Source organism: Elgaria multicarinata, chromosome 7 (assembly GCF_023053635.1).
Source record: "Elgaria multicarinata webbii isolate HBS135686 ecotype San Diego chromosome 7, rElgMul1.1.pri, whole genome shotgun sequence".
In the NCBI taxonomy this organism is placed as follows: Eukaryota; Metazoa; Chordata; class Lepidosauria; order Squamata; family Anguidae; genus Elgaria; species Elgaria multicarinata.
In genome coordinates, this window is record NC_086177.1 from 83,016,965 (window position 1) to 83,039,049 (window position 22,085).

Genomic DNA, 22,085 nt, shown 5'->3' on the forward strand with positions numbered 1-22,085 from the left:
AGTTTTCTATGCAGTAACACCCAAACTAGCAAGTTGTGAAAGGATGGCCTGCCTCTTATTTACTTTTTTTTAAAAAATAATATTTTAATAGACCCTATTCACATTCATTTAGACAGCTTCTTTGGAATGCAGTAGTCAAACCGATTCATGTAAAAAGTGAATGCACAGAAATATGAATGCTATTCCACCCCCACTCAATCCAAGAAGCCCTAAACTAGCTTGCCTTTTTTAACAGCAGTAGTACACTGAATGGGTATTTCAAAGCTACGCATGATTATTACTATAATAGTTCTAGTGAACAAGGAAGAGAGTAAATTTCAGAATTTTACAACAAAGAACAACTCTTGCAAGTTACTCCAGTGTCTAAAATGTTACAAGTGAGACAAATTACAGTGGTAGGTCTATTATTATTATTACTAAAAAAGAAAAAGCTATTTCCAAAAATTGAAGGTGCCATGTACCATCTTAAGAGTCATTCCTCCCTCGTTCACATAGAAAGAAATCTATCTTCACGGACAGAAATTAGCCATAATATGGGAATTGGAAGCACCTGAAATACATTCCTATTCAAATTTGAGATGACTGAAGGTACTCTGCATTCTCTCACGTTATGTAAGCTACCTTGAGCATTATAGATGAAAACGTAGTATGTAAAATGCAGTCGACATCGACTGAAGGCCTAGAAAGTTGCACAGGATAGGGCTGCAAGAAAATCCAAACGGGCCTGGAAAAGGGCTGGGGTCCAAATGGAACACATTGGGCAGTTAGAAGCCTTACTTGAGATTCACAAGTTTTGATTCTGTCGTAGATTTCCTCATTATCTACCATATTTTACGTACGTTAAAAAAATCCATTGTAAAATTAGTAGAAAGCGGGCGGTTAGAAGCCTTACTTAAAATCCGCAAGTTTGGATTCTGTCGTACATTTCCTCATTATCTACCATATTTTATGTACGTTAAAAAAAAACTTTTATAAAATTAGTAGAAAGCGGAAGGATTCAAAGGAAGAAACCGCTTTTGTTGTATGGTATATTTCACTAACGGAATAAAGGTTGTCGTGAAGTTGCAAGAAAAACCGAAGGAGAACCGCCCGCCCCACCACCCGTAGGAAGCATTTCCTCCCCAGCCACGAACCCACCCGGCTAGCTGTCGTTCTTCGGCTCCCGGGGCGCCCACAGAATAGTCTCGAAGCTCCTACCGCGACTCACCTCACGCCACACATTCCCCGCTCACGCAGAACGCTCCCAAATACTACCTCAACCAGAACGAACTCGCATGCGCAATACCCCTCCGTCATTCCCCCCCAACAAATCGCCCCCTACTCTCTTCTTTGCTTCTGTTCCCCTCCCTTTAGTCAGTTACCAAGGTCCGCTTCTCAGTCCCGCATACCCCGCTCCAGGGAATCAAAGACCGGCTGATACTTCTTTCGCTACAGCCGTCCCCGCCTTCACACTTCTAAAGGGAGCGGGACAGAGCAGGGGGTGGGGCGGAGGCTAAGAGAGTGGGCGGGGCCAAGGCCGGAACTGGCTTCCCGCGGTGAAGCAGCTAACGGTCGCCTCGCGTGCTGCCAGGATTCTGAAGTCATCGCGCGCTGGGCGCGTGGCGGGGCGGCCGTTGGGGGTCACGCGCCAGCACACCTGGGCTTGACGGCGGTTGTTTCTGTTGTCGTCGTCTGGGCGAGGAGCGGCGCAAAGAGGGGAAGGCGCGTCCGGTCTTCGCTTCGTTGTCCCGCCATTTCGAGCATTCCAGAATTGAACTGGTAAGGAGGAGACAATCCCGCCCCATTCGTAACCAAGCCCTCTACCTCGTAGTTGGGGTTTTTGTGTGGTATAAGATAAAATGATCGAAACGCATTCTTGCTTGCCACTCTGACTAGCGGGCTATTATTAGTATTTGTATATGAGAACCCTCTTCTAAATTTTCCACTCAGCAGTACCACCACCCCATAATAATGGGGTGATGTATCTATTCTAAATTGTCCATTTAGCAGTAACAACAGCAGGGATGATGTAGCTACAGCCCCTGAGATTGTAACCGTAGGCACTTTTTGAACTCCATCACACCAGCGATTTATAATAATAATAATAATAATAATAATAAAAATTTTATTTCTTACTCGCCTCTCCCTTTGGATCGAGGTGGGGAACAACATTAGAACAGGAATCAATACATCTTAAAAAATCATGATTTAACATTGATCTGGATAGGCCTGCCGGAAAAGGCTAGTCTTTAAAGCTGCCTTAAAATCACACATAGTGTTAATTTTACGAATCTCCTCCGGTAGGCCATTCCACAATCTGGGGGCGACAGAAGAAAAGGTCCTTTGGGAAACTGATGTCAGCCTAGTTTTAGCTGACTGAAGTAAGTTCACCTCAGAGGACCTGAGTGTGCGGAGCGGACTATATGGGAGAAGGCGATCCCACAGGTAACCTGGACCCAAACCATTTAGGGCTTTAAAGGTGATGACCAACACTTTGTACTTTGCCTGGAAACTAATTGGCAGCCAGTGGAGTGATTTTAATGTTGGTGTAATGTGGTCATCCCTAGGTGTACCGGTGACCAACCTGGCTGCCATATTTTGAACTAGTTGAAGTTTCCGAACTAGGTACAATGGTAGCCCTATGTAGAGCGCATTGCAGAAGTCAAGCCTTGAGGTTACCAGCGCGTGCACTACTGTCTTTAGGTCTTCTGACTCTAAGAAGGGGTGCACACTCGCCATGCCTTGTATGTGGTTTTGCAGCCTGGTACTCACATGAATTCATCCATGCCCTGTATGCACTTTTCCTCGTCCCCTCCATGTTTCATTTCTTTTTAGAGTGGGGAAAGTCTGGATTATTTTCCCTCCCTGCAAAATAAATGTGCTCCTCCCTCCTGTGTATTGCTGTCATTGTGTTCTATCTGACCAGCCCATTCTTTGTTGGTGTGTCTAAGGGTGGTCTTGCTAACGAAAGAGGAGGGTGGGGTGGTTCTGTGCTCAACCGTGAAGGGCGACGGAGAGAGGTCCCATTTAACTCTGTTCTTACTTTTGAGTAGGCATTTTCGCGTTAAAAGAAATGCGGAAAATACACCCTTCTTGCCTGCAGCTCCTTCAGTTTTGAAGATAAAGAGATCAAAATTGGCACTGTAATAGGTCTTAAGGAGGGCTTTCAGCATGCCAAATTTGAACCAGATTGGTTCAACCCTTGATTTTTTAGGAATTTTAAAATTTCCCCCTCTTAAACCCAATTTCCTGATTGATGTTCTTTTCCTTTAATCATGCGAAGCTGTGCCTTTCCAATTTCATAAAATAGAGATCTGCTGGTTCCCTTACTCAAGAGTAAATCCCATTGATTTTAAATGCATTTACACCCAAGTCATACTAAAATCCTATGCATGCTTACCTTTGAGTAAACCCCATTGAACAGAGAGAAACTTACTTCTGAGTAAACAGAACTAAGACCTCAGAAATAAGCATAGGGTTGCAGAGCACTTCTTTCCAGTTTCCTGTATAAGACTTTTTTTAAAAAAAGGTTCTGAGTGACCACGCTATTAAAAGTCATTTCTATGTGTACGTGGCCCAAAGTTGTTCGTGATTAGTTTTCCATGACCCTACAATCACCTCTGCATATCCTGCTTCCCTCCAGATGTCTGAGATTACAAGTCCCAGCATTCCTGGCCATGGGACATACTGACTTGCAATGATGGGAGTTGTAGTCCAACACCTTTGGAGGGCACCAGGTTGGGGAAGGGCTGCTCTAAACAAAAAAAGAAGTAGGTGGCCCTACGTTGTTCATCATCAGTTTTCCACAACCCACAGTCACCTCTGCACATCTTATTCTCCATCCTGTCCTCATGATTTATCTGCTTTGGGAATTTCACTTGCACTTTCTGCCTCCTTAAGGAGGGTGTGGCGTTAAGGCTTGTGAGCCTTAATTCCCAATTTCCCTGTTTTTTGGTGCTTGGTTGAAAACTGTAGAGCCTGTACGTTTTGTAAACCGTAGTTTTTTTGTTTAATGATATTAGCTGAAGCCCTAAACCCTAACTGACCATTAAACTGTCAACACTCTCCTCACTCACACACCAACATTCCATTAACTATCTTACCTGAATAAAATCTTACAATTCAAACACATGTTTATATGGCTCTGTGTTTGTTACACCTACCCACCCCCAAGTGATCCCATTACTGCCAAGATCTCTGTGGGTTTGGAGGTTAAAGCCTCCATGTCCCAGTGATTCTGGGGATAGCCATCTCAGAGGGTACCACTAGCGAGTGGAAGAGGTTTTAATCTCCCCACACCAAGCAGTCGACATCCCAGGGGGCAGGCAGGGAAAGTTTAAACTTCTCCATCCCTGCCTGTTGAGTTGTTTGTGCATTCATGACTTGCCACCGCATGCCATCTTTTCTATTTTTAACAGGAACCTGCTCTGTTTACTCTGCATGAAATAAAATCATCAAATGCTGTGAACAAGGCCTTTATTGAAATCTATCTGAGACTTGGATTGTACAACAGAACAGCCCACTGTGGCTTACCTGCAGGGGCTGTTGCATTGTGTCAGGTACCCACATGTGGCATTTTTTGTATGGTGTCCTTGAACACCCAGCTTGCTGTGTGGCTTGTCATGTGCGAACCCAGGTGGCAGGGGTTGTTGAGGATTAGACAACACTCAAATAACCCATTGTTTTAGGGTTATTTGAGAGTTGTCTAACCCTCAAACAAACCCTGTTGCCTGAGTTCGCACAATACAGCAATACAAGTGCGGTGCAAAGTGCAAAACATTATATTTCTCTTTATTCTTTAGTGCTAAAACTCTGAACACCATCTTAATGGCATGTAACAAAACAGAAGCCAACAACAAAATGAAGAATCTATGTATTTGTCTTAAAATAACTTAAATAATCAGAAGGTAGAGTAATAATGAGCTACTTCTGATTACCTTTTCTAACTTCAGTCTAGGGTCTGAATTGCTTCTTACGTCTTTTCCCCTTTGATTTATAATCATGGTAATTGTTACACTGTACCATTTTGTGACACTGGCCTTTCTTTTTCTGCCACTACTACAGCCTTTCTTTCCCTGAGTTCTGCTCCAGACTCTTCTTTCCCCCTCCCTTTTTCTCCCCTTAGGGCTGCTGTGTGCACCCCCGTCCCCACTTAAGGTCTTTCCATCCTTCCCCCCCACACCCTTTTTCTTCTCTCCTGCCATGCTCCCTCAGATCAGGAGATAAGATGCATGTAGCAGGTGTTGGGGTGGGGAGTAGAAGGGGGGTTATGAGTGCAGGGAGGGGGAAGAGGAGGAAGGAAATAGAAAGGTGGGAAACAGAAAGAATGTGTACCCGGTCAACCATATTTTTTATTCTCATGGACACGTTTCAAAATGTAAAATGTGTCCAAAGGCCCAAAAATGTTGCTTACCCTTGATTTAGGTCATTAATATGTAGTGAGATCTCTAATACTCTTGTTATTGTTAATTCAGATTAGAACTGGTTTAATTTTTCACTTCTCTTTTTTGCAGGGTTGGACCTTCTTGTTCTTTGGTTACACGTTGGTTCACCTCATTCTCTTATTCCCAGCCAGCCTGACACTTTATTTTCTCTACCTACATACAAGACCTTTTGATTACTTCTCTTACATTTGGCCTTGGTAATAGACCAATAGACATTTTTATTTATACATTACTACCTCAGGCAAATAATAAGATTATTTATAGCAAAATGCTTTTAGGTAATTTTTATTTGTTGTAACAGACCTAAATGTAAAGGTAAATGGATTATTAAGAATTGATTTTGTATAATGGTTATTTGTAGAAAGTTTTGGCATCTTTTACTTCTATATTATTCATATGCGAAGTGGCTTTCTAAATAATGCCACAGTTCAACTGTGCAGCAATTTAAAACTCATAGCAAGGCCTTCCTTTATATAATAACTTTAAAGCACAATTCTGTACATCCTTAGACAGAAAAACATCGTACAACTTCCAGCATTCCCCAGCTAGTAGGGCTGGCTGAGGAATGCTGGAAGATGTAGGACCTTTTCTGTCTAAACGTGCATGAAATTGAATCCTTATTGTGTTTTGGAGAAAATGTATTGTACTCTGTTATTTAACAGTGATACTTTATGGGTATATTTAGAAACTGATACAGATAAAATTGTGTTTTCTGGAGAGGGGTTGAAACATAGATCTCTGTCTTGAAAATTAAAAGCAGGTGGGGAGGGAGAAAAATGGACTATTTCTGTTGAAAACATTTTCATATAGGTCAGGAGATAATGAAACAACTTGAATTTCACTAATTGGAAAGAGATCAGTACAATCAACTGAGACTTGAAGGACATTTTACTAGGAGGGGGAATGGGGAGGAGTATGTTGAAAGAATATTGGAAATACCGCCTGGAAGATTGAACAGGAGCTCATCAGACTGCACCATTTTGTTGCAGATCTCATGTGTCCATTCTAACTCCTACTTATAACGTTGTCATCATTACATAGAAAGACTTTGTACAGCATGGATGTTAAGGGAAACATGGGAGCAAGGAAGAGAGCAAATTGGTGGGATGTGCTATCTCTTCTTTGCTTGATTTGTTCTCCAAGAGGAGCCAGTTTCATTCAACTGAAATTACTATATTTAGTACATGTCCATTCAAGCAACATAGTAGACCATATATCATGTGCTACAGTTTACCTCATACTACCTAATATTCAGTTTTTGTTTTTTGTTTTTACTGTCCTCTGGAGTTCGTAATGTTTGAGAATACATATCTTCATTTTTCTTTCATATGGTTTACTTCAGTCACAAAATGGCAGTTCATAGTGTAACCTTTGCTAATTTCACATATGCTTCTCAGAACTAAATCAGTATTATTCAAGTTTCTCTGAAGAGGCAGGGATTTTCACATAAATAAGTAAATTTGAAGTATTTCACAGAAAAAGCAAAATCCATTATGACCAGAAATACTAGCTTTGAATAATAATTTTTATTAGTGTATTTTAAAAGGTACATGGTAATCCTGAGCTACTGCTTTTGTACATTTAGCATTATACAAAGACTTTCATTTACAGTTTGAAGGATACATTTATTGTGCTCCAAATCTTCATCCAAGCATCACTTGGCCCCCACACGGGAATACAGATCATTGAAAATATTATACACAATCTTGGAACATCCACATTAATCTATTTTCTTGACCCCCATTATCTAAGGACTACTATAATCTAAAGAGCTCACGGTATTCAGAATTTAGAAAAACACTCTGTGTAAAACTTCAAAGATGGGCAGTGCAATAACTGGTCCCATAATCCATTTGTGAACAGACCTTGATAAAGTTATCTTTAGTTTTTGTACCATTAGATTAGTTTTATACTGATCAGCTATACATCGATGGAATGATCAGAGTAAGTATTTACTCTTATTTCATTTCATAACAGTTAGTGTAAAGCTCTAGTATCTCCCTTTGCAGTGACTGAAGAATTATTCTCCCATTATGGAAAATAAACTACGGTCCAAGCAAACTATGAGGTAACTCAACATCACCCTATAGTCATCTAAATTTATAAAACAAGTCATATCAAATACTTCCCTTACTTAGACCCTGTAAAGGAACTCTTACAAATAACTGGAGATAAGTTCCATAAATCCAATCATGGCTTTGCCTGTAGAAAGATAAAAAGTTTTAAGTCCCAGGATCCTTGAAAGAAAGAAAAATCACCCAAGTTGAATTTCAGTTGTGGATACATGAACTTTTTTCTTAAACTGGACTACCAAAATATTGCATCTCTCAACCTGAAAATATGAAAGCATGCTGTGTTTACAATAATGTCTCCCTAGCAAAAGCTCCACTTTTCAAAAATGATGCACACTCAGTAAGGTCACTCTGATCTTAAGTAAAGTTTACAGTAAACAGTTCAAGCAAAATGCTTATTGCTTAACATTTTAAAGCAAGCTGCTTTGACAGTTTTTTAAAAGTGTACATATGTGAAGCAATTGTAGAAACACCTATAAACACATCTTGCTTTTGCGTACTCATCCTCAAATGGCACAGGCTGATGTTTAGTACAGAAAGAAGAATACTGCAGGTTGGAATTGAATTCAGCAGTACTTTTAAGACAGATGTATGATAGTGTAAACAAAGCTTTAGTATTCAGAGCTTGGGAATCTAGCAGCAAAACAAACTATTTGCATATAATGTAGTGCAATGAACATTTGTTCTTAAAGGATCCCCAGCCTTAACATTATTTGTAACAGAATGGAAACATGAAAAGGAAAAAGGTTTAAATTACTCAGCTCATATCATCATCAGGCCCTCTAGAAAGCTCCATTTCCTACATAAGATACTATTAAGAGTCTATGCAAAACTGTGTTCTGGATAACTGACTTTTATGGCTCCCCAGTAGCAGGCTCGAATTAGGCAGACTAAGCCTAAGAGGTAAGCGATAGCCCAAGAAACATATGTGGCATGAAAGTTCCTGGCAAAATCTTGCGTACCAACCTGTTAAAAAAAAAAAACCAGGGAAAGCACAAATAATTAATACTTGGAATTTAAGTCTTTGAGGTTAAAATTAAGAGTTTATTTAAAATTAATGTCAAAAATTTAAGATAAATGTAACCCAAGTACAGCTTTCTGATGGAATTCCAATCTGCTCTGCGTGAACACACAGACTGTTCTGTCCTTCTAATTACATTTCTGAAATCTGTTGCTATATAGAGAATAGTTATTCTGCATTCCATATTCAACAAGTTATTATTTTAAAAGATTCCCCATAAAGAACACACCATTTATGACAAATAAATACCAGTTATGTTCTGAAAAATGGAAGAACTTTAAAACTATAAAGAATTGCACTATAAACAATCCTCAAATTTGTTTGGGAAACCTTAATCTACAGCATATTTAACATAACAGTAAATACAACCCTAATTACCACAGAATTGATTTTTATTTTAGTTGAGAAGTAAATGAATCAATTTGGACACTAAGGCCACAATCCTTTGCATGTTTAGACAGAAAAGGATCCTATAACTCCCAGCATTTCCCAGTCAGTGCCCTACATTAACCTATCTCTATGAAGTGGGTGGGGGACTATCACTAATATTCCAGCTCCTTTTTCCCCCTCGGAGGAATTTTGCTATATCTGCCACAATTATTTTAAGAGGTGCAGAACTTTTTAAAAAAATCAAATTTAGAAAATGCCTTAATTTTATAAAATGGCTAATATAGTCATTATCTTTTATCCATTCTTCTATAAAGCTTAGTATTGAGTTTATTAAGTCAACCACAATGGCATGCTAACCAAGCATTTTACCATTAATTTCCTTCAGCACTTATAATACAAAACCCAAATTTTTTGAATAGCTAAAATGTTATTTTCATAAGTTTATGTTTATCTACATAGCACTGTGCACAGTCATTCAATTCTGCCTGTAGTGTCTCAAGGTCTCCCTTTTATAGTTTTACATGCCTTTACAGTATAACAATTTCCCACTCCTTTAAATGGGATGGTTTAGTCAGACTAGTCCCATTGAGATCAATCTGATATAGTAGTGGATAACTTAAATCCCATCCTCTGACAACATTGTTTACATCCTCCCACCCCCACATGTGTATATAGGTTGGCCAATTTGAAGTTGACATTTCATACATCCGACAAAGTGAAAATGTCCATGAAAAGCTTATGCCAGAATAAATACATTTGTTAGTCCTTGAGATGCCACAAGAGTATTGTTTTTGTTGCAGGCTAACATAGATACCTCTCTGGAATTTATTGTATATGCAGCTTTTGTTTATATGCTATAAAATTACCATAAAGACTTCAATGAGAAATGATCCTTCCACAGTAGGAGTCACAGTACTTCAATATATTTGCAGTCCAACCTCTTGCATACTTACTTGGAGTCCAATGAGACTTACTTCTAAGTAAGTGTGTTGAGGATTGTAGCCTAAGTTAGTGCAGTAAATTCATACTGTATTTCCAAGCATCACAGAGGAATTCATACAACTTGGAGAACAAATTAGATGAAAATGTAGATAGATGCATCTGTATACTATTTGGTGGCAGGTAATTAATTCTGCTCCTGATCAAAATAGAAGTTAACGAACCCAGGAATCACATTTCTTTTGCATGACAGACACTTTGCACTTCCTTTCTTCCTGCTGACATTAGCAAGAGCGTTTGTGCATCCAAATCATATGAGAATTTCTCTGAATAAACAAATGTTCTTAAGCATTCCGTTCGCCATGTTTACCTATATTAACTACTTTTCTCTTTGCTAAGTAGGCTTCAAAAGGAAAAAAGGTGGCCCATCTGGATAGCCTTAAACTACATGAAACAATGGCAGATCCACTTCTTTGTACAGGTTTGCTGTCATTGCATGTTCTTTGGGCTGTGTGTGGGATAGAAGTGTTGACTCTGTCCTCTGTCCCTCTTACCCCTGCAGAGCTCCAATACTAGAAGTCAGCCCATCAGAAGGAAAGTGACTGAGGAGGGAGGAGGGGTTGCATGTGCACAGGGAAACATCTCCCATGCACCCTTTGGCATGTTAAATTACAATGTTATTCCCAATGTAGATTTGATTTGGGCAGAACTATATTTAAACATATGAGTCAGCTACCTATATGAGTTGTTGGGGCCATAGTAAGGGGTCTTTCCCAGTGACATGAGGCTTAAAAATATATATTTTTGTGTGTGTTTCTTTACAAATACTTTATTTTACATTAAAGAAGCAGAGATTCCAAAATTTTGAGGATCCACTAAGTTCAGAATAACAACAACAACAATCATAATTTTATACTGCCCAATAGTTTGAGCTCTCTGGATACTTTACAAAAAAATAAAATATTTAAAATATAACATAATATGAAAAAGATTTACAAAACAGTTTTAAACACTCAATAATTAAAATCCCAAGTCCAGTTATAATCTTACCATATGCTGTTAAATGCTTGGAAGGAGAAAGGAGAAAGCCTTAACCTGGTGCTGAAAAGATTAGAGTCTTGGTGCTAGGCAGACCTCAGTGGATAAAGCATTCCACAATCAAGGGGCCAGCACTGAGAAGGCCTTCTCTCTTATTGCCATCCTCTGAACCTCCCTTGGAGTAGGCACTTGGAAGAGTCCCTCAGATGACAATTGTAGTATACTGGCAGCTTCATACCAAGAAATGTGCTCCATCAGGTGTTTTGTTCAGTCCCAACTGTGTAAGGCTTTAGAGGTCAAAACCACCACTTTGAATTGGACTCAAATATACAGGCAAATAGTGCAAGTAGGCCAGAATTGGTGTTATATATTTAGACCTTTTGGTCCCCACAATCAATCTGGCTGCTGCATTTTGCAAAAATTGCACCTTCCAAACTGTCTTCAAAAGCAGCCCCTTGATACCAATAATGATATTAAATTTATGTTACTCACAGTTAATCCAACTCCAATGAAGATAAATATCATTCCAATGGTAATATATGCACAACACCGTCTGCGTGGGAGTGCACATCCAACAGAAGAACTGCAAATGAACAGTGTGCCCGGTCCAGGATTAAGCACAAAGCCAGTTTTGACAAACAATTTTGAAGATTAATTAAACTGTGCAATTAAATAACAGTTTAAATTTGTCAGATTATAATTTCAGGTTGGGTTCCAAAGTTATAGCACATTCTGTGACCACTGTGAAAAGTAGTCTTCCTTGTTACAACTCTAGCCATATATTTTAGTTAAAATTCAGAGCAGCAATAACAAATCAGTAAGCTGACATGTGATTAATCGGAAGCTCTAAGGCTGAAGTTAACTAAAAGCCCAGACAGGGCCCACATGGCTAGCTTGTGGAATGCATTTAAGTTGATTGCCTTAAGCAGCTTTACTACAATAAGGAATTTCCATGTTTTCAAACTAAAAAAATGAAATTCCCTGGGTGCTATTTATTGAGGCTTTTAGCCTGGCTTTCCATTGTTCTATTGATGCATTACACTTCAGTCAAGCAAGGTTATTTGAGAATTCTGTAGTTATTTATAGGTGTTTTATATGCATCGTATTTTCTGAAGGGAGGTACAACACTTGCCTCTCCCAGAAATCTCTGAACCAACCATCTCCATATCCCTCTTTCCTCTGCTGTAGCCTTAGTTTTTGTCCGTCCCATTGCTCCCCCTTCCCCCAATGAAGACATCAGCTTTCTCTCTGAACCTGCACAAGAGTCAGTCATACACAGAGACTGGGTTTGGATGACATGCTAACTCACGATGGTGGGATGATAACCCATTGTGTATTATTTAACCCATCGTGAGTTATTGTATTGTCTGTCAGGAATTTTTTAAACCAGGTTGGGTTACTTTGGGCAAACCCATGGTCTGCTATAGGGATTATTTATCCCACTGTGGTTTATCGTGTCATCTGTCAGGCACACTGGGTTAATTTGCTCGCCTATAAAGTCATGCAGCAAGTCAGGATCATATAGCTACTGCCTCTGTCTTAACTCTGGAAGGTTTGCAGAATTGGGATCACACTTCATAGGCAGCCTCCCCTAGTAAATAAAGAAAACAGTAAAAAAATGTGTATTTTCCCCATGGCCTACCTTGCATAATAGTGCACTTTAAGCTTTAGGGGAAATGTGCAGTTTGGGCTGTTTTCTTTATTTTTGCTTTTTTCCCAAAGGTTTATTTGTGCCACCCTCCTTTTGATGCATCCCGATTTCCCCTCCCCTGGATGTACTTGTGCAGGGTTTTAAAGGTGGATCAGGTGCCTCCCAACTAGAGGAGGCTGTGTATAAAGTTTGGCCCCAATCCTGCAAACTTCCAAGGGTTTATTTGTGCAGCCCCCTTTTCGGTGTACCCGGGATTTTCCCTCCTCCAGGTGTAATTGCACAGGGTTTAGTTGTTGGATTGGGTGCCACCTGATTAGGAGAGGCTATATGTGAAGTTTTGTTCTGATCCTGCAAAGCCCCAAGGTTTTATAGCCGTTGCCTCCTTTTTGGTGCACTCGGGAGTTTTGCTCCTTGGTGTGTAGTCATGCAGGGTTTTGATGTTGGACCGGGTGCCTATTGACTGCAAACTTCCAGCACTTTAGGATGAAACAGTGTCACTGCTTGGGAAGGAGGACTGCAGCAGGACGGGTATGTGAGAGTCAAATTACACACAGTAGCTTAATAAAATACAGTAGTTTATTTGTGTATTCATGTGGTGGGGGATCATGAACTTTTTCAGAAAAAGGTAAATGAACCTCCAATATCTCTTACTGTATATATGTGCACACATCATTCACTCTGTATCACAGAGACTTTGGTTTTGTTATGATTTAATGAGAAGATAATATATGGACTAGCAGAAAATATGAGGAATAAACTATGTTTCTTTTAGACACTTTTATTTGTAAGAATGTTAACAGTACTAAGTATTCACTCATTTCAGTAATACTATTGGATGTTACTACTACTATTGCAGAAGGATTTTCTTACTTGATTTTGGAGTGGCAGTAAGTGGGTCTTGAATCTAAGCCTATTATGGCACAATCCTATGCATGTTTAGAAAGAAAAATGTCTACAACTCCCAGAAACCCAAGAACTCCCAACAATCCAACTGCTGGCTGGGGCAGTGGGGCATACTGGGAGTTGTAGGACTTGTTTCTGTCTAAACATGCGTAGGATTGTGCTCTTATTCATCTTGAAGAAATATTTCACTAACTAGTTAGAACAGTCTGTAAGAATTTTCAAAATGATAATTGTAATAGTATCTAATTAATTGAAATAGGCATCAACTCAATCTTGTATTAGAGATTACAGTTTAAGATAGTCGTTGCACTGAAGAAAGCAGTAGGCATAGGTTTTATACCAATAAACAAATAGCTTATTTGCTGTTTCATTTCCTGTCATCAAGACTGCACTTTTAAGAAACATTTCTTTTTAGTATGGACTGCTAACATTTCAAGAAAGTTAAAAAATCAGGATCTATTAATTTTAGCAACCATCTCAAATGACCATTTGAAGCTTTTATAATCAAACAAGAATGTATCTTTTGACTCAGTAAAGAGAGAAATGAGAAACAAATGTCAGATAGCATTCATTATAACGATTTTCAGATGTAAAAGCAAGGTTATGCCTAAGGACTGCAGATTAATATTTGAAATAAATGTATCCCTAGAAATAAAAAATTAATAGAAACATCTGTTGGTACTTACATTTTTTTGCAATGTGGGCACTTTGCCAAAGTGTTGAATCTCAGTTCCATCCACTGCAATAAAAAAGGAGGGGGAAGTGTTGAAAAAATGCCAGCATGAAAAAAAAAGTTTTTTATTTTGCTTCATGCTAAATGTCACTGGGGATCACAGCAAAATATTTTACTTCTCATGCTTCACTTATACTTTGTTCCTTGTTTTCTTTCGTCACTGGGATGCCCTTTTGCAAGCATTATCCCCACACTCTGTGCTTTGGGATTTCTATGCAAAATAATTTCCCATGACTTGCTAGTTACAAGGTTGTCTGATGTAGTATAAGCTGTGTTTACAAATGTGGCAGCAACACTTTGATGTCATTAATAAAGCTATTACTCTAATTTTGAACTATGGACATTCAGCCTCTATGAATGTCCATAGCCTCTTTTTTTTAAAAAAAGAAAATGTGAATTTAACAAGCATTGTCATGTTAACCCATTTCATAATTCCTTACAAAATGAACACCGATAAAGAAACTGAAAGAAAAAAATGGAATCATCTGATAGGGAAGAAAGGAAAGAAACTAATTGACAAAGCTGCTAGATATTTCATATTGCCATTTTCAGAAGTTACTGGAAGTTTAATGACTGAGTTTCTGCAGAGGCGGATAGAGTACTGGAATACTTGGGAACAAAGACCACTTGAGATGATTACCATTGTTAGCTGTAGCTATCATAGTTTCAACTTCAGCAATTGCAGTCATTTATTTAATAAATTTATACAAATCGGACATGCAACAAAATGTTGCAGTATGGCATGCTTCTATTTGGACTTCCAGCCAGCTATGCCCACTTCCAGAAAATGCCATTCCACTCCCCCATCTTCCACCTCCATATACAACAGAAACTCAGCATTATGTGGACAGTGAGCATACTTAGGTCTTCATTGAGTTGTTTTGGGGATCCCCCTTTAGTTTCCACCCCTACATTTTTTTAAAAAAATTATGCAAACCTGAGGTTCTTCCAACCCTACTAATATCTCCCTTTTGTGAATGGATGGTGCTGTTCTAGCTACATAAGGACTAGCGCATTGAGAATGAGTTTGCTGTAAGAATTTGGGATCTTGCCTCTCCAAAAAGAATGTCAGAGGTTGCTTGTGTTTAAAGATTTAAAAAATGGACAATGTGTTGTATGGTATTAAACTCTGTGAAACAGAGTTTACCCCTCTTCAGCAAATGGCGAAACCCTTAAGTACATGGAAACTTTATGGAGACACATAGCCATGGGAGCAAAGTGCATGATAGGAAAGTTAATTTTTTCAGTATAGATAAAAGGTGCCTGTTTGATTGAACTTGAGAAAATTTCAGAAGATCTTGAGAAAATTTCAGAAGATCTTATGTACAGGGACACATTTCAGTGGTGGGGAGTGAAGGATAGAGAGTATAAGGGAAAATTTCAGGGAGGCTGAAAGGCCTCCTATAATGTTAGACACATTCAAGTTTATATTAGTGCATTAAGAGCATTTGCTGTGATAATATTATTTGTTGAAATTAAAGGATGTATAAAAATCTTTAATACCACAAGATAATCATTTTACTTTTAAAGCAAAAGAGTTATTTCTTTGGAATGTATGCTTCTTACATTGGCTAAATTCATTTTTTATAATAAGCACTACTACGTTTGTAGAACAATGAGTATAGATACTCTTGAGGCGTAATCCCATGTGCTCTAAAACAATTATAGGTAGGGGATTATCCTCACTTGTCCTTCCTAAATGATCCCCCTGGTTCTGTAGCAGGATTGGCCAAATGACTGTTCCCAGTTCAGATGTAATTCCTGGAGAATTCAAGATCAGGTTATTTTTATTTGTTTATTTACACTATTTATATACCTCTCCTTATCCAAGGATTTTGGAGCGGTGAACAAGTGGTAAAAGAATAAAAACAGAATAAAAACATCATTAAAATACATTTTAAAAGAACAGGTACAGATTGAACAATGGCTGCTCATTCCAGGAAAGCATCTTGAAACGATAAAATTTTCAGGAGGCACCAAAAACAATAGAAAGGTTGGTGCCTGCCTGACTTGCAATGGCAAGGAGTTCCATAAAAAAGGGGCCACATAGTGAAGGCTCTTTTCCTAGTGGACTCCATTTGGTCCGTAGGGCCATGTGGAACCACCAGGAACACGACCTCAGTGGCCCGGCAGGTTGGTGAGGGAGAAAGTGCTCTCAGGTATCCTGGTCCCAAGTTGTTTAGGGCTTTGTACACTAGTACTAGAACCTTATACCTGGCCCAGCAACGAATAGGCAGCCAGTGTAGTTCCCTCAGCAAAGGAGTTACATGCTGAGAAGTTTCCACTTCTCTTGTTCACTCCATCGTATTTTTTTTTATATTAAATCAGAATCCGAAGAACCTCACAATTGGTTCTGCAAGCCATGTGGGCATTGGACTTGGTTTTTTCCCCCTCTTCTTCCCCTGAACAGCAGCCTTATGCCACATACCAAAGAGCTTTAGAAACAGAAGGGACTTTCAAAAGCAGCTAGCAACATGGCATGAAGGAATCTCTTCAAAGTAAAAAAGAATCCCACTTGTTATGACCACCCCCTTGTGTGTGCCTAGAGTATTATTATTATTTTATTTTTATTTGTACCCCTCCTTTTGCCCAACTACTGCCCGAAAGGAAGTCGGTTGTGCCCTTATGCTAGCTTACATGGCCATTTGGTGATAAGAGTTGTTATAACAGAATGTATAGAGGGCTAATTTATACATTCCATTAATTGCATGGTTTACGCTGCGTCTGTGGGGGTGATGTTCAAACTGTATGTTCTTTCTGCACTACAGTCCTGATTAAAATGCCTCAGAAGCTGTTCTTGTCAATAGCAGCTTCCATCCTGGGGCAAATAGTTTCAGAGAAGGTATTTTTGCAATGTGGGGAAGAACCACTCCCACCATGTTGATAATCTAGATCACACACACACACACACACAATTTAAGTGCAAACCACACATTTAATGTAATGTACAATTCATCCTGAGGAGAGCAGCTGTGATGGGGCAAGGACTGATAGACACATTTCCTCTGAATAACAGGAGAGTGCTATCCGCTTGTGAGCTTCCCATAGGCATTAGTTTGACAATATGAGAACAGAGTGCTGGACTAGATAGGCTTTTGGTCTGATCTAGCATGGCTTTTTTATGTTATAAAACATGTATGTCTGCATAGCATCACCAAAAGCATGTCAAGACTTATATTGGCCATTTTGGTTATAATCTTCAAACCTTATGCCAGTGAGGGAGGAAGCAGCAGCCAGGCACCTCTCCACCGTGCCTGGGTCCAGCTCCAGCTGAGAGCCCCCTCCCTCCTGCTGTCAACTGTAACTGCTGAACTTTGCAACTAAGATTGTAGTGCCTGAATTTGCTTTCCTTTTCCCCCTCCTCCTCCCTCCCAATCCCTTTTCCTTTTGTGTCATGTCTTTTAGATTGTAAGCCTATGGGCAGGGACTGTCAAGAAATACTTTTGTAAGCCGCCGTGAGAGCCTTTTTTGGCTGAATGGCGGTATAAAAATCCTTAAATAAATAAATAAATAAATAAATTATGCCAAGTATTCCAAAATATAAGCAGAGGTCTTTCACATCGTCTGCCAGGGACTGACCATGGGACATTCTACATGCAAAGCATGTACTCTGCCATTGAGCGATGGTCCCTGCCCATCACAGACTTAAGATACAAACCACTTAGAACCATAAAACATTCTCAGATGATAAACAACTGTATCCATCAAAGACAACTCTTGAAAATGGTAAAAGAGAAAACTCAAATACAGATACAATATCCTAAGGAAGCCAATAACTGATGGAAGTGTTTTGTCCCATGACGGTGCCCCTTGTATAAGGCAGCAGCAATGAGGAAGGTAATTTGGGAAGGTAATCCTATGTCGCTGTGCATAAATTGTACTTACTAGGAATGTATTTCCACAGTGCCCACACACCACTCTGGTGCCTTCTGGCTGAACAGGTATTGCAGGCTGTGCTGGCTGCTCCTCTGGAATCAGCATAACTGGACCAAGATTAATGATGCGTCTACTGTAGGAAGAAAAGTAAAAGAGATCATCCCATTCATTATAAAATAGGAAAAGGGTGCTCTGTAGCCAAATAACTTCTGCAATGTAAGTTCATTCCAGTTTGGGCCATCTAAATTGGACCAGTTGTAGCAAACCCAAAGCAACGTTTTAAGATACAAAATAGCTCATAAACCACCATTCTACTCCTTCACTGAACACTTCATCAAATGCTACTGTAGGTTGCATCATTTCTAGTGATGCATGAGTACTTTGGGCTGGGAATTGCTCTGATCAGAAAATACATCCTGCATTGAATAGAGACTCTCTATTGCCCCAAAGGTCACCAGCTATTGCCCAGACACAGCAAGCAAGGGAAGATCCCGTTTACTGGGAAAAGATAAAAACTCAGTTTGCACAATCAAAACAGCCCACTGTGCGCTACAGTGCATGTTGCATGGGTTTTGAATATTGAAGTCCGAGCCGCAGCTTGTCATATTGTCTGAACCCAGTGACCATGGGTTATGTGATGTGAGGGTTATTTAAAACTAACATAACCCATGGTCCCTCAGTTCAGATGATAAAGCAAGCTGCAGCCAGGGCTTGAATATTCAAAATGGATACCGGTACACACTGCAACCCATTCAATCATGTGAACTGTCCCAAAGTGTTCTCCTATTTTGAGATGGAACCCAGCACAATTCTAATTTGCACTGGTCCTATACCAATTAACCTCATATTTTTCCTTCATCTTGCTGTACTGCATTTAAGTATAGGGTCATTTAGGCTGCAATTATAAACAAAGTAATTACTGGATAAGCCCCACAATGGCTTCCAAGTAAATACATATGACTCATTATTAGGCTACAATTCTATACACACCTGGGAGTAAGTCCCACTGAACTCTATAGGGCTTACAAGTCAGTAGACATGCTTAGGATTGCACTGTTAGGGTTTAGACAGAAAAAATACGACAAAAAAGTCCTTCAACATGCATAGGATTGCGCTTTTAGTGGCTCAGTTCGGACAACACGTTAGTCAACACTGAAAATTCCACTCAACGGTTGAGTTTCTAGGGGGTAGTCCCCACACAACATTGTGTGACTGTGGGCTACTTTGGAGTTGTGACATCTGATTGACAGTTCCTCCTCCCCCAGTTCTCTCGATGGTATCCCATCAGCCAATGCTGCAAAAAAACAATCCCAGCGGCTTTCATAGAGCAGCACTCACTTCTTTTGCCACTCTTGCCAGGGAACTCTGAACCCAGTGGGAAATGTCAACTTAAGGCAATGGAAACTCCACGGAGCCTGCCACACAATATGCAACACAATGGTTTTGCAGGGACTCTCCTCTGCACAGTGTGGATATACTGCGTGGAGTGTTTTCCATAAAACCCTCCACCGTGTGTGGAGTATTCCCACCAGACAACATATTTCTCAACGGTGGTGTATGAACTCCACAGTGGAGTTCTAAAATCACCGATGACTAATGTATTGTCTGAACAGAGCCAGTATCTTTTTGACAGACAGATATTTCTTGTATTATAAACCAACAAGGAATATAAAGAAAAAAACCCATTTGATCAACCTAACAATACATTTTTATTAATGGTTCAGCAGGACTATTCAATTCTCATTTATTTGGTCTCTCCCTGACTGTAGATACTTGACAGAAATCTTTTCTGGCCTTGTATTTGTATTCTTTCTGTAATGCAAAATGGTACTTTTTAAAGTTTTTTTTTTTTTAATAAAGTAAAAAAAAAAAGTACACAAGTGTTTATTGAAAAAAAGTGAAGCAGGATGATACTATAATAATAAAGTATATTCAGCAGTTTCCCATGGAAGTACCATTACCTTACATTTGCAAGACTTTATGCACACACATTTGCCCCAAATTAAAGTTTTTTTCCTCTTATTTTGCAAATGTACCTTTTCTTTTAATCACTAGGCCTCGTAGTAAATACTCTTCTGACAACTTCATTGTTATTGATTTAGGTCCACATAGGCTAGCAGACACAGGTTTAAGTGAAACATTAAGAAGAGAAATAGCTAAAGATACATTATTCATTTACTTATAACATTGCTATCAGCATAAACTGACTTTTTTCAGAAAGAGAAGAGAGAAAGCATGATTGTAACTTTTTTAGCTCTTACCAATTGGGTCTTGGACATCCTATTCTCCGTGATGTATCCTTACAGATAAGCAGACAATTACATGGACATCTAACATACTTTTTCCCTGAAGGAGGGTTTTTGATTGGCTACACAAAACAAGAAAAAGAAATTACATATATAATGTTCTGACTGGGGAAAAAACACTACAGTGTTTAAAACACAGAAACGATACAACTCTAGCAGAAGTTTAAACAGTTATTCTTGGCACAGTGATTATTTCTGGCATGTTCACATTTTAAACATTTTGAAGTATGTCTGTACCAGCTCCCCTTTTGTTACAGCACTTAACATTTTCTTTTGCTTTACTTCGTTTTTCAATCACTCTTTACTATTCTTTGTGCAACTATGCGCCATGGATTGGGCAATTTTTTAAAAAGAGCTAAATGTTCAGAAGGGCTTATGCTTATTTAAATGATTTATAAGCTGCCTTTCAGGGCATAACTTCCTTCCCAAAGCAGTGTACAAAATTTTATTAAAAATATAATCATAAAAGAATACTTCAATACATTGAGGGAGAGCAATTCCAACAATTGATAAAAAGCAGATTTAAATAAAAACATTTGACACTTAGACTTTTCAAGGGTGGGGCCACACACATTTCCTGGGAAGGGGAAGAATTCCATAGGAGTGGGGGCCCTGCTGAAAAACACCCATGATGAAGTGCAGGACATGGGGTCCCTCTCTTTAGACCTGGAAATAGCTGGCCCACTACAATATTTAGGAAACCACCAAACAAATGGCATGAAGATTATTCATAGTAGATGAATAGGTGCACATGTAAACAATGAAGTTTAAGAAACATTTAAAACATTATTACAAAACAGAGCTTTCTGTTAAATAATTATTATGGCTCTTATTATTTTGTGTTCTAGCCTTGTTTTCTGTAAACTTTAGTGGCCAGATCTCGTTTTTAATCTTCCTAACATGCCAGCTTCCAAATTCTATATCCACTCTGTTTAAAAAATAAAATGCCACTCCCAACATATCCCACACTTCCTCCCTGAGGAGATTAAAGCAGTGTACACTAAACACACACAAACACACAAACACACACACACACACCCCAATATAACAGACAGTAACAAACAGCAGCCAACTATCTAGGAGGGCTCAGAAGCCTGATTTTTCTCTCTGGCTTTTACGTTTCTAATCTTTTTAATTTTCTAATGTTCTAATGTTGTAGGCTGCCTTGAATATTTTAATGGAAAGGCGAGGCATATATATTTTCAATAAAATAATTACTTTTTAAAAAATCAAAGAAAAAGTGCTCTGTAGTGGAGGAAAAGCATCAGGGCAATAACTGGCATACCAGACATTGCAGTATTCTGCTAAAATTGATTGGGCAACTCTCATCAGCCCTAGTCAGCATTGCCAATGGTGAGGGATCATGGGTGTTGTAGCACAAAACATCTGGAGTGCCACAAGTTGCCCACCCCGGTGCATACACGCTCAAGGAGAATGTATAAAATGTAACGAAGTATGCACTTGTATGCTTATTTGTTTTAAAAAGAGTTCTAATTGGGACAGAATGAGCATTTGATAATATTGATTTATTTTTTATTTATTTAAGGATTTTTATGCCGCCATTCAGCCAAAAAAGGCTCTCACGGCGGCTTACAAAAGTATTTCTCGACAGTCCCTGCCCACAGGCTTACAATCTAAAAGTCATGACACAAAAGGAAAGGGGATTGGGAGGGAGGAGGAGGAGGAGGGGGAAAAGGAAAGCAAATTCAGGCACTACAATCTTAGTTGCAAAG

At 39.1% G+C, this 22,085-nt stretch overlaps 1 protein-coding gene across 1 annotated transcript in view; it reads right to left on the minus strand.

Moving 5' to 3' along the window:
• Positions 1-6,937: 6,937 nt before the first annotated feature.
• The window catches only part of PIP4P2 (phosphatidylinositol-4,5-bisphosphate 4-phosphatase 2), a 32,018-nt gene continuing 16,870 nt past the window's right edge, over positions 6,938-22,085 (minus strand). Inside the window, exons 3-7 of the mRNA XM_063130925.1 lie at positions 20,308-20,414; positions 18,056-18,179; positions 14,124-14,176; positions 11,376-11,466; positions 6,938-8,461 (exon numbers count right to left, since the gene is read on the minus strand). Coding sequence (XP_062986995.1) covers positions 8,318-8,461; positions 11,376-11,466; positions 14,124-14,176; positions 18,056-18,179; positions 20,308-20,414 — 519 coding nt within the window. The 3' untranslated portion in view covers positions 6,938-8,317. The remainder of the gene's footprint in view (positions 8,462-11,375; positions 11,467-14,123; positions 14,177-18,055; positions 18,180-20,307; positions 20,415-22,085) is intronic.